The sequence below is a fragment of the Pituophis catenifer genome, unplaced genomic scaffold, assembly GCF_029215685.1.
Source record: "Pituophis catenifer annectens isolate HBS135680 unplaced genomic scaffold, rPitCat1.0.hap2 SCAF_2, whole genome shotgun sequence".
NCBI lineage: Eukaryota > Metazoa > Chordata > Lepidosauria > Squamata > Colubridae > Pituophis > Pituophis catenifer.
The window spans coordinates 25125422-25139105 of NW_027256882.1; the positions used below are offsets into that span (position 1 = coordinate 25125422).

The following is a 13684-nucleotide window of genomic DNA, read 5'->3' on the forward strand; positions in this document are numbered from 1 at the left end:
CCATGTCACATCTCCAACATTGTTTACTAATTTTTTTATCCATCAATGACAATCTTAATGGAGTCAAATACCATTTCCAAACAACCTTATAATTATGCTCTTTAATCCTTACAGATAAAGTCTTCATAATTCTACTCTTCCAATTCACGTTCCAATCTAAATCTGATATTTTAATATTAAGTTCTTTTTCCCAATTAAAAATAATAATAATAATAACCCACCCAGTCACATTACCACCACCCCACCAAGCCACGCCCACAGAACCAATAGTAACAAATTTTACATTTCACCACTGGGCCAAGAGGACGTTTGTCCATCCATGAGATGCAGGTGACTTTGTTTTCTTACAGGTGGTCCTCGACTTAACGACCGTAATTGAGCCCAAAATTTCTGTTACTAAGTTAAACGTGTCCCATTTTATGACCTTTCTTGCGACAGTTTATTTTATTTATTTTATTTTATTTAGAAAATGTATATTGCTGCCTGACTCGCACATGGCGACTCAGGGCAGCTGACAGAAATATAAGAACACCATAGAAAAGAAATGAAAATAATAATAAAAAGAAAAATAATAAAATAATAAACCTCCACCGCCACCCCTCACCCCGGCGACACGTTGTTGAGTGAATCTGGCTTCCCCCGTTCATTTTCCTTGTCAGGAAGGTCGCAAAAGAGGATCGCATAACCCAGGGGACATCGCAACCGTCGTAAATATGAGTCAGTTGCCAAATGCCCGAATTTTGACCATGTGACCATGGGGATGCTGTTGCAACAATGGTCATATGAGCGCAAAACCGTCATGTAATTTTTTGGAGTGCTGTTCTAACTTCAAATGGTCACTAAATGAACGGTTGTAACTCGAGGACCACCTGTGTATTCGTATACCTCTTGATGCGTCACATTGTTTCAGTGCAGAGGTCTTTATACCGCTAGTCCTCCACTTAACGACCACACCTCAGCCCCAAATTTATGTTGCTAAGCGAGCAATTGGTTAAGGGAGTTTTGTCCCATTTTAAGTGAATCACTGCAGTTCTTGAATTAGCAACACGGTTGTTGAGTGGATCCAATTTCCCCATCGACTTTGCTTGTCAGAAGGTCGATAAAGGGGATCACATAACCCCGGGACACTGCAACCCGTCATAAATAGAAACCCGTTGGCAAGCATCTGAATTTTGATCACATGATGCTGGAAAGGTCATAAATGTGGAAAATGGTCATAAATGGCTGACCGGCCACTATGTGAACTGTTGCAAGTCGAGGGCTCCTGTAACCGTGTTCGGATGGATGTTTGGATGGATGATCTGAATCCAAAGACTTACAACACTTCTTTCTTTTTGGCCCCAAAGACGACGGCTCCCTTCACTGGGAGAGGCCCGTGAAGCCAGAGGCAAAACGGCCTTCCTACTATCAGCCTCTTGCTCCTTCCGCCGAGGTGGAAATGTCCTCCTACGTGCTCCTGACTTACCTGAACAGGCATCCAGCAACAGCCGCCCCTACCAAGGACGATCTGGGAGTGGCCACCAAGATTGTGAGATGGCTTACCAGACAACAGAATCCTTCCGGAGGATTCTCTTCCACGCAGGTTGGTGGCTCCCGTCCGTGCGTTGGAAGCCAGGAGTGTTTTGGGTTGGGAGAAAAAGACTTTCTGTCAGAGAGATAGGGTTTTAAGCTGGGTTGCAAAAACTACACCAGGACAGGGAGTCCTCAACTCTACGACCCCAATCGAACCCACAATTTCTGTTGCTAAGTTTTGCGCCCCGTTGTCAACTTGTAAAGCTTTCAATTTGCCATGAGCAGGAGGGAGGGAGAACTGAAGTGAATTCCATACATTCTTTCTGACCGCAATCAGAAGGAGAGTGTTAGGTTTCACAGCCAGCCAAAGTGGTTAATGTGGAGAATGTGATTTATGACATGGCCAGAGAGGAGGGGAGAGACAGGGTCATAGGGGAACGTAAATCTACGTAGGATCAGTCCTAACTGCATCCGAGTATTGCCGGAATGGTGCTCCTAATAAATGAATATATTTCCTTTGAAGTTTGGATCATGGCTCATGAATTAATTAGGGCATCTTTCGGAAACTTGACACCCGTTTTACGACTTTTCTTGCCACGTTTGTTAAGTGAATTGCTGTCGTTGTTAAGTTAGTCACCTGGCTATTTAAGCGAATTTGCTTTCCCTACGGAGTTTGCTTGTCAGGCGGTCGCCAAAGGGGATGGCGCGACCCAGGGACACTGCGTCCGTCATAAACAGGAATCGGCGGTCCAGCATCCGACGGTAAATTACGTGATCATAAGGATGCTGCATCGGTCGTTAAGTCTGAAAAATGGTCGTAAGCCGCGTTTTTCAGCGCCATGGTCATTTTGAACGCTATTTTTCAAAGCACGAGAGGGCCAGATGAGAAGCAATGGGTGGAAACTAATCAAGGAGAGAAGCAACCTAGAGCTAAGGAGAAATTTCCTGACAGTGAGAACAATTAATCAGTGGAACAATTTGCCTCCAGAATGTCAAGTTTCGAGGTCGTCTCAAATAAATTGCATTTCAAACAAAGTCTTTGAAGAAAAACTCCTATTTATTAAGCCCGACATTCTAACCCGACTCCAATCGAAGCCAACACTGACTTCCAGCCCCAAAACCCTCCCTTTCCGTTCCCCACTCCCCTGCACTCATTGGCCATCTTCCAAGTCACTCTACTCCTAATCTACTGCTCCAGATCAAAGGAATTTCCCCCCTCCCATCCCATCTCCTAGGGGATATTATCTCCAGGGAAAATAAGTAGGTGAAAAGTCAAACGTCCCTTTCCAGACGCCTCCGCTTCTCCTTCTTATGTCAGCACTAGAGTAAATGCAGGTTGAAGTGCTGACACAGCAGTTGTGCCGGAAACCAGAAGAGGAGCTGGCGACGGAGCGCATGTCCACAGAGACGGCTCTGGTTAGCCATCACGGGTATAGGATCTCCTGCTTGATCAGGGGGTTGGACCAGAAGACCTCGAAGGTCCCTTCCAGCTCTATTCTGATTGATTGATATTCTCCAAGGCACCAGAAGCAACGGATGAAAACTAATCAAGGAGAGAAGCAAGACGATGGTTAAACATCTGATTTTAGCACCTCGTAGCACCTAGAACTAAGGAGAAATTTCCTGACAGTCACAACAATTAAACAGTAGAACAACTTTGCCTCCAGAGGTTGTGGGGACTCCATCATTGGAGGCTTTTAAAAAGAGACTGGGCAGCCATTTGTATGAAATGGTATATAGGATCTCCTTTTTGAGCAGGGGGTTGGACTAGAAGACCTCCAAGGTCCCCTTCCAGCTCTGTTATTCCTTTCTCATCCTCTCATGGACTCACATGGATGTGAAGAAAACATTGAAATCCACTTCTGGCTTCCTACCAGTGGTGGGTTCCTCCCGGTTCGGTCCGGTTCGGCTGAGCCGGTAGCGGTGACGATATGACGTCACCGAACCGGTTCTCCCCCCCTGCCCTCCCACCCCCCCCACCCCTCCCACGTTATTCTTACCTTTTATTTGGCCCCACCCCCAATCTATTGCTGCCTCCTGAGTCCCAGCTGATGACTAGAGGGAAAAAACCTGTTTAAACTCTTGCCGCGGGGCTTCAAACGGCCGTCCTACAGCTGATCAGTGTTAAAAGCAAACAAATGAGTCGGGTCGTAAGTGCGAGGACTGGTTGTAAGTGTGAGAACCTTCCAGAAATGACTCTGACCAGCTAGCCACGCCCACCTAGTCACGTGACCTCCAAGCCACACCCACAAAATAAGCCATGCCCACAGTTCCGGTAGTAAAAAAAATTTAGAACCCACCCCTGCTTTCTACCATTGCAATAAGAACGATTTGGGGACCCGGGTGTCATATTTGGGGGAAGAAATCTCCCTCACCTCTCAATCTCTCCTTGCAGGACACGGTCGTGGCCCTCCATGCCCTCTCCTTGTACGCAGCTTCGACTTTCTCCAAGAATACAGCAGGCAGCAAAGTGGCCTTGAAGTCCGGTGGGAACAACGTGAAGGAATTCCATGTGGACAACGCCAACAGGCTCCTGTTTCAATGCGAGGCCCTGCCCAGCGTGCCTGGAGAGTATGCAGCAGTTGTGACTGGGGAAAGTTGCATCTACGTGCAGGTGAGGTTCCCAGGGATCCTTGGGAGAGAAATCGCAGTGACAGCATACAGGCGATTACCGTTGTGGGTCAATTTAATATATTTTAAATATGCTGGCTAGGAGCATGGCTTCCATGGCTTCCATGCTTATAGGCAGCATATTTCTTCATGGAAACAAAATAGAATAGCAATAGCACTTACAGGTAGACTCATATACCGCCCCACAGTGCTTTATAACGTTCTCTGGGAGGTTTACAGAGTCAGCATATTGCTCCCCCAACCATCTGGGACCTCATTTTTACCGACCTCAGACGGATGAAAGGCTGAGTCAATCTTGAGCCGGTCAGAATCGAACTCTTGACAGTCAGCAGAATTATTTATTTATTATTTATTTATTTATTTATTTTATTTCTATACCGCCCTTCTCCCGAAGGACTCAGGGCGGTGTACAGCCTGATTAAAAGCACAAAGACAGACAAAATTTAAAAATAATTAAAATTATTAAATGATAGGCCCAATTTATAAAACCGCAAATTTAAAATCCCATTTAAAACCAATTAAAATCTTTACATTGATAGCCCAGCCTGGCGGAACAACAAGGTTTTGAGGGCACAGCGAAATACACGGAGATCAGAGATTTTACGCACTTCCAGGGGCAGTTCATTCCACAGGGCAGGGGCTCCCACAGAGAAGGCCCTCCCCCTGGGTGTCGCCAGCTGACATAATTTGGCCGATGGCACCCTGAGGAGACCCTCTCTGTGGGAGCGAACTGGCCGGTGGGAGGCTACTGGTGGCAGAAGACGGTCTCGAAGGTATCCAGGTCCAATGCCATGGAGCGCTTTAAAGGTGGTAACCAACACCTTGAATCACACCCGGAAGACCACTGGGAGCCAGTGCAGCTCACGCAGGAGGGGTCACGTGGGCACAACGAGTTGCGCCCATAACCACCCGCACAGCCGCATTCTGGACCAGTTGGAGCCTCTGGGTGCTTTTCAAGGGGAGCCCCATGTAGAGAGCATTGCAGTAGTCCAGTCAGGAGGTGACAAGGGCGTGAGTGATTGTGCGCAAGGCGTCACGATTAGCCTGCAATACTGCATTCTAACCACTGCGCCATCAGGGCTCATCAAATGGGATGCACAAAGAACATTCATGAATGGAAAGACATTGAAAAAATTGGGATTTTTTTTTTATTAAATAGGCCTTTAGCCAGGGGTGTGGGATTCAGCCGGTTCGGAACAGTTCGGGCGTACCGGTAGCTCTGATGATCAGCTGGGGGTGAACCAGTTTGCTCTGATGATTAGGGGGGGCCTACCTACCCACCCCTGCGCGCTTTACTTACCTTTATCCTCTCAGCTGATTCACACAGCATAGTGGGTTGCCGCGCCTCAGCTGTGTTACTCCCCAGAAGTTACGCAGAAGTTTAGTTTTCTTAAAACTGTGCACGTGTGCGAAACACACAATCACCGAACCAGTTGTTAAACTGGCAGGATCCCACCACTGCCTGTTTGTAAAAAAGATAACAAGTTTGGTATCAGGTGAGCCTCTCTGGAGTGGGATTTAGACACATGCTCCACTACTGAGAAGATTTGGCTCCCTCTCCTAAACACCTGACTTAGTGGAGGAACTTGGATGAGAGCCTCCAAAGATGATCTCAGTTTATAGTCAGTGAGTAACTCTCCTTTTCTGAGATGATCATCACTCCTTTCAAAATGTAGGAAGCCATCCCTGCTACCTCAGGAGGCTCTCTGACCTTTGTGAGTGAGGTGGACCTGGGGTTGAGGCTATGTTCATTGGCCGGAGAGAGAAAATCCATTCCCACTTTAGACTTTGAAGTGCTGTGGAAGAATCTCAACCCTTTCTTGGTTTTTTTCCTTGAAGACGTTTCGCTTCTCATCCAAGAAGCTTCTTCAGTTCTGACTGAATGGTGGAAGATGGAAGGGTTGATATTCCCTGCAGTCATCTGGTCGTTAACACTCTTTCTGAGAGGCCTTGAGGCCTTTCAGCAGTTCCAAGAAGGCTCCACACCCATCTGCACTATTCAGGTGACCCTGAGGGCACAGATAAACCTCCAAGTGGCCTCAACGGCTCTCTAAAAGAATGCAAATGACCAGCTGTCTGCAAGCAGTATCAACCCTTCCATCCTCCATCATTTAGTATTGAAGAAGCTTCTTGGATAAGAAGCAAAACGTCTTCAAGGAAAAACAAAGTTCAGTTGTCTTTTGAAAAAGCACCTTTGGGACAACCGTGACCTGGATGATGGAGAGTCTCCATAGACACGCAGAGTAAAAGGAACCACAGAGTAACATGGTCCTATAAGGAGAGAAAGACCTGGAACATCTTCGAGCAGAAGAAGGGTGGTAACCAAGGAAACGGAAAGGAGAAAAGTCTAGGCCTTGTTTAATTAAGAAGGCCCAAGACTCCGTCCTTGCATTTTTAGCATGACAAGGTAATGCTGAAGAAAGCATCTTTCAACAGAGAGGAAGAACTGTGGCTCTTCCGTCAGGTGCACCCTCCAGAAGTGTCAGCCTTTAGCTTCTATTGGCAAATTTGGCAAATTTGATAATATTGGAAGCTGGAGGCCAACGCATCTGTGGGACACCAAAACGGGAGAAGGCTGAGCAACGTGGATCTAGGAAATGATACCCCGCCCCCCCCATGAGTCCAGGGTGGGTGGAGGGGTCTTAGATTTTGTCAGAGTTTCTTGCAAAAATCAAATCCAGAAGCACAAGCAAATAACTGATTCAGCAGGATTCATTAACTTCTCTTTATATATATAATAACAGATGAAGTAAATTTTACAATACCCATATAGATTCTTCTTCAACGTAGAAGCAGTTACAACACAAGCAAACACAGGCAGGAGAGAACAGTTAGTTTCATTTCAGCAGAGAAGACAAGCACACAGACTGCTTAGTTTCAGTTTCAATTCTCTGCACAGACTCAGAAGCTGCAGACTAAGACACGCCCTGGCTCCAGTCTGTCTCAGCTCCCAATTGGCCCTCATTGGCTGACTTAGTTGCTATGCCTATTCATTGGCTGATCTATTCCATTTTATGAATATACATACTCTGACAGATTTCCTTGAGAGCAGCGGAAAATCTGCATTGCCTAGACTGACTAATTCACCAATAAAGATGACCCATTAACAAAATATTCCCTCCTCAGACCACCTTGAGGTACAATGTGCTCCCACACCCGGAAGATGATCCATTTGCACTGATTGTCAACACAATTCCCGAAACATGTGTTGGGGTCAAGGCCCACAAGGAGTTCGACATTGCAATAAACGTCAGGTAATTCTCTCTTCAATAGGTCACAGCCGAAGGGGAACTGGCTGCCATTCAAGGGATGCCATGGTGCTAGATCAGTGTTTCTCAACCTTGGGAACTTTAAGATGTGTGGACTTCAATTCTCAGAATTCCCCAGCCAGGTTGGCTAGGGAATTCTGGGAGTTGAAGTCCACATATCTTAAAGTTCCCAAGGTTGAGAAACACTGTGCTAGATGGTATCTGTCAATTTGCAAAACTTTCAAGTTGCCATGAGCAGGAGGGAGGGAGAACTGATAGAGCTGATTGATTTCCCTAACTGAAGTGCATTCCATACATTCTTCCGGACTGCAATCAGAAGGAGGGTGTTGGATTTCACAGCCAGCCAAAGTGGTTAATTGGAGAATGTGATTTATGACATGGCCAAAGAGGAGGGGAGAGACAGGGTCATAGGGGAACGTAAATCTACGTGGGATTAATTCTAACTGCATCCGAATATTGCCGAAATGGTGCTCCTAATAAATGACTGAATTTCTTTTGAAGTTCGGCTCATGGCTCATGAATTAATTAGGGCATCTTTTGGAAACTTCACAGTATCTTTGGTTCTGAAGAACCATTTTGCCTCCTGGCAGCCTTGGTTCATTTAACTTGCTAATCTAATCCAAAACAAATGTGATTTGTTTGTGGTCCCATATATCGTGAGGAATCTAATACAGGTAGTCCCCGACTTACAACAGTTCATTTAGCAGCCGTTCCAATGAAAAAAAAGTGACTTATGACCATGTTTCACAGTTACAACCTGTGTGGTATCTCCACGATCACGGGATCAAAATTCAGATGCTTGGCCACTGGTTCACATTTACAACCATTGCTGTGTCCCGGGATCAGATGATCACCTTTTGTGACCGTCTGACGAACGAAATCAATGGGGAATCCAGATTCACTGAATAATCGGGCTACAAACTTATCAATTGCAGTCATTCACTTAACAACTATGGCAAGAAAGGTCTAAAGGACTAATTTAACCACTGCAGGGATTCATTTTACTGTGGCAAGGATGTTGGTTAAATGAGACAAAACTCACTTAACGAAAGTCTCACTTAACAACAGAAATTTTGGGCTCAGTTGTGGTCGTACATCGAGGACTACCTGTAACATCTTAGCAAGTTGTGTGAACTATTAAGTAATGATATGGCTTATTTATTTGGGTATAACAGTGTCCCCCAACCTTTTGGGCACCAGGAACCCGTTCCGTGGAGAGAGGTTTTTCTGCGGACTGAAGAGGGCACAGTTTTGTGTGCTGCCTGCATCCCGCAGATGGGATGCACGGCCTGGTTGCTGGCATGTCACGGCCCAGTGCTGGTCCAGATAAATTACCCATCAACAGACACACAGAGATAAATTCTGTTTACATACCATTTAAAAGATACAATTCAAAGTCTAGGAAGCAAACAGTCTAGAAAACATACCTTCCAGCATCTATCATGTAGATAAGCAGGGAACAGCACCAGAGAAACAATAAGAGGAAACAACACTCTGATAAAGGAGACATCAAAGAGGAAGCCACACTCCTCTCAAGACGGGCAGGACTGACTTCCATACAGAAACTACCAACATACTTCTCTCCCCTCTGCACTGATGATGTTGCTTACTATGGTCATGAAATGTCAGCAGGAAAACACCAAATTGAAAGAGCATAAATTGAACCCAACTGAACAAATTTCATGTTCCAACCAGAGACTAGAACGGGATCTTCTTGGTAGAAACCCCAGTGGGTGATTATGGGATCAGGAATTAAAAACCCCATAACCACATTACCCGGGACTGACATTGTTTCTTTTCCCTCTTGTTTGTCCAGTTACATCGGCCAGCGTCCAGCCTCCAACATGGCGATTATTAATATCAAGATGGTCTCTGGATTTGCACCAAATAAGCCATCTGTGAAAAAGGTAATTGGACAGTTTTTATATTAGGCTTCTTCTTCAAATAATCATTGATCTCTCCTGACTAAGGCACACCGAAGAATTAGCTGTGGATGGAATTTGGCCACCATCCAAGATTTATAGCCGAGATGTTGAAATAGTGTCCCTCTGTGTGTGGGGAGAGGAAGGAATGGGGAATGGAAATGTGCCTCACATTGCTTTAAGATGGGCCATGCCCTCCATGGCAGTGTCAAATGTCCCGACTTGGTCAGTTAGAAAAGAAAGACTCTTGGATCCACGGTTAGCCAAAAGTATAGTTTATTAAAACCAAGTGGTTACAGAAGAAGCAAAGCTGGATCTGGAGTTTTTGCACCCAAAGCATACAATTAATTTTCCCTTGTTTCCATCCACCCTCCCTGGTTATCATTGAGGATCCAATTAGGTGATAACAAATTATTTAGGTAACAGTCCCCGTCTTCACAGGCTGGATGGTTCTGGATTCCGTAGTGTGGCCTTGGAATGGCGGGCGGTTCTCATGGAATGGCACAATTCATGGTTTCATGTCTCCCAGGCTTTGTTGTTGTTAGTTGTGAAGTTGTGTCTGACTCATTGCAACCCCATGGACAACGTTCCTCCAGGCCTTCCTGTCCTCTACCATCCTCTGGAGTCCATTTAAGCTCATGCCTGCTGCTTCAGTGACTCCATCCAGCCACCTCGTTTTCTGTAGTCCCATTCTTCTTTTGCCCTCAATCTTTCCCAGCATTAGGCTCTTCTCCAGCGAGTCCTTCCTTCTCATTAGGTGGCCAAAGTATCTGAGTTTCATCTTCAGGATCTGGCCTTCTAAAGAGCAGTCAGGTTAGCCTCTCCCTTTAGCCCACTCCGCCAATCTCCCCCACACCCGTTGCTTATGACAGGCTGACAACAGGCAATGCAGAGCGTAGCAGGATGGCAGCCCTCCATGGCAGCCGTTTCAGGAGAACGACCGCAGCATACTTTCCAAAGTTGCAAATGTGCCCATGATCCAAAGATCTCCTCTCCTGGTCAAGGGCACTTCCATCTTTCCAAAACCCATGGCCGGGATCTCCTTCCAAAGCTTCAGCTGACAACATCTGATGGTGGATTGAGGCCCGATTCCTAATCCTAATGAAGAAATCTCTGTTTTTTGTTTTCTGCAGCTGGAAAAGCAGGCTCCGATTCAGCGGGTAGATATAACAGCCACTAACGTGGTGCTGTATTTGGAGAAGGTAAGTGCAGAAACCACAATAAGGGAACGGGCGAGCTATAGAAACGCCAATAAAGAGAGGGAGGTGATCGGATTTTGCCTTCCGAATCTTCCCATGGTTCACGAAAACACTAATGTTCCACATGAAGGCAGAGTCATAAAAAGGAAAAGGGAATTACCAGTATTCCTTGACTTACAATAGTTTGCTTAGGGACTGTTGGAAGTTACAGTGGCACTGAAAAAAGTGGCTTAGGACCGTTTTTCTCACTTACAACTCTTCCAGCATCCCTGCGGTCATGTGATCAAAATCCAGACACTTGGCAACTGGTTCATATTTATGACGGTTGCAGTGTCCAGGAACGTCAATGGGGAAACCAGATTCACTTAATCACCATGTTACTCATTTAACAACAGCAGTTGATTCATTTAACAAAGATGGCGAGAAAAGTCGTAAAACGGGGCAAAACCCACTTAACAAATTTCTCATTTCGCAACATAAACCTCGAGCTCAATTGTAGTCGTAAGTTGAGGACTACCTGTACTTCCCTGAAATATTTGTAGAAAAGGTAGAATAATAATAGTCAGCCATCGGGTGCTATCCAGATATTTTGGACTTCTATTCCTTAACCCGACTTTACAATATTTTTTTGTGACGGTCATTAAGCAAATGTCATAGTGCTTCAGCAAGTCTATTTTCCCCAATGGGCATTTTTTGCTGGAAACCAGAAATAAAAATTGAAAACTGGCAAAAAATGCTACAAATCACAGTCACCTGACCGTCGGATGCTGCAACCATGGCGGCCTGGTTACCCAATGCCCAAAATGCAATCACATGACTGGAGGGGGGGGCAGGAATGCAGCCATAATTTTGAAAACGAGTCGTAAGGAACTCTGGGGAAGGATCCGTCCTAAGTCTACTTGTAAATGCCATCAGATTTCTTCACTTGCTACAGTCTTTTTGTAGCCGCTGATGGACATAAAATACCTTCTCTAAGTCATATATATGTTGCGAAGGTACAAAGGAGCAAATACATTGAAAATCTGCAGATTGATCTTATCTAAACCTCAGATAATCTGAACTTCTTGCCTGCAGCTGACCAATGCCACCGAGCATATCTCTTTCACGGTGGAACGAAGCTTTGAGATCCAGAATCAGAGGCCGGCCTTTGTGGAGGTGTTCGACTATTACGTGGGTAAGCACAGAATATGCGGCTGATGGTTCCGAAATCGATCCCGCACCACAGCCAACCCTATCCCCACGAGGCCTCCAAAGCCAAATCTTGAACAATGGTTAAAGAACAGCTCACATCCCTTTGGGATGTAGGGGAAAGCGCAATTGATATTAACTGTAGTTTCCTTCATGTTTCCAGCTGAATCGGCAGAGGTTTCATACAGCGCCCCCTGCAGCACAGGTACAGTATGAACTCCTTTTGGATTCTACTACCCTCTTCCACCTTCTTTCTTTTTTCTATGAGTGGAAAATTCTAAACACGGCCAACGTCAATGTTTATTCTCTTGAATAAAATATTATTCCCCAAACCCGTCTTTGGATTTATGCCAGAGGCCCCCAAACTTGGTGAACTTCAACTCCCAGAATTCCTCCAGCCATCCTCACAACTTGTGAACTTCACACAACTTGCGTGAACATCCACACAGCTTGTGAACTTCAACTCCCAGAATTCCTCCAGCCATCCTCAGCCTCAACAACTTTAAGATGTGTGGACTTGAATTCCCGACAGCAGAAGTCCGCACTTTTTAAAAATTGCTAAGGTGGAGAAACCACTGCTTTAGATTGTCTGCAGCTTTGAAATTCATTGCTTCGAAAGGTGTTCAGAAAAGTATGCAGAAGTGAGGTTGACTTCACTTAGTCCAGGGGTCGGCAATCTTAAACACTCAAAGAGCCATTTGGACCCATTTCCCACAGAAAAGAAAACACCAGGAGCCACAAAATCCCTCTCATGCTTGACTATTTCCTGAGCGGCCACATAGTTGAGTTAAATGTTCTTTTTTCTTCTGAAACTTTTCTTTTCTTGGGATTTATCCATGGTTGGCCTACCGGGGGTCGAAAAGCTTAATAAATTGCGTGCTGGGGGTGTCACACTTTGGCGGTTGTGTGACACATATTTTGGATAGGGAGCCGCAGCAGAGGAATGAAAGAGCCACATGCGGCTCCAGAGCCGCAGGTTGCTGACCCCTGATCTAACCCTAATGTGATTACTTTGAACATGGCTCAAAGTTTTTAAGTTATACACTTGTTTATAAGTTATATAAGTTTTATATAAGTTTTATAAGTTATTGTTCATAATTTACATTAATATGTGAAGTTAGCCTCCGATTTATTCAGGGACTACACTTAAATCAGGTCCTTGTGCAATGTATCACCTTAAAAATTAGAAGGGGAAAAGGCTAATTCAGCTCCTTTCTACAATTGTTCAAATGTGTTGGGCTTCCATTTCTTTCACATGCTAGCTGAGTATGACATACTGAATACGACAAATACAGATGTATTTGGAGAGGACAGGTTTCAATCATAGCCACTCCCATCCGATTTCTGTTTAACTAGTCCAGCAAGGAGGATGTGAAATTCACCTTACGTGATAAATCATCCTAAGAGAAGCATGTTTGGCTTGGAGAAGAGGTTCAACACCCAAACTTCTTTGTCCGTCTTCGGTTGAATGCTTGGCTTATTGATGCTTTGATGGCCATTTCTCTCCCACAGCTAACGTTGGGAATGCATGAAGAACAGAATAGCTCTCCACCATCTCCCACTGCTGCTTTCACTGATGAGAAAACAAGAAGCAGAAAACAGCCACCCAAAGACCCAAGAAGAAGAATCAGGTGCCCTTTGGGCGCCTTAAACTACCGCTTTATGAGCCCCAAGGAATTTGAGACACGCCACTGGCTTCACCTTCTCTCCATTTGGGTCTCGAAAAAGAAACATCCTGCATTTGCTGTTGTCTTCTCTGATGGTGTAAAGAACGAAACAAATAAATAAATGTTTTGGAGTCCATCAGCTGTGGTTCGAATCTATCTCTAACTTGAGTTTCCCCAATAGAAACGGGCTCACTGGGGATATTAAGGGTGAAAAATGCAACATCTCCAGAGGTTCCAAGACTGGAGGAGATTGTTCAACCTGATTTGATTTGACTAGTTGGTAAAACCTGTTTTGT

The 13684-nt window shown here is 45.2% G+C and overlaps 1 protein-coding gene across 1 annotated transcript in view; it reads left to right on the forward strand.

Annotated features, from left to right (window-relative positions):
- LOC139311893 (alpha-2-macroglobulin-like) overlaps window positions 1-13524 on the forward strand; it is an 83611-nt gene extending 70087 nt beyond the window's left edge. Inside the window, exons 29-36 of the mRNA XM_070936412.1 lie at window positions 1347-1582; window positions 3908-4126; window positions 7270-7397; window positions 9229-9319; window positions 10468-10536; window positions 11608-11707; window positions 11885-11926; window positions 13234-13524. Of these exons, the coding sequence (XP_070792513.1) occupies window positions 1347-1582; window positions 3908-4126; window positions 7270-7397; window positions 9229-9319; window positions 10468-10536; window positions 11608-11707; window positions 11885-11926; window positions 13234-13253 (905 nt within the window). The 3' untranslated portion in view covers window positions 13254-13524. The remainder of the gene's footprint in view (window positions 1-1346; window positions 1583-3907; window positions 4127-7269; window positions 7398-9228; window positions 9320-10467; window positions 10537-11607; window positions 11708-11884; window positions 11927-13233) is intronic.
- The last annotated feature ends 160 nt before the right edge of the window (window positions 13525-13684 follow it).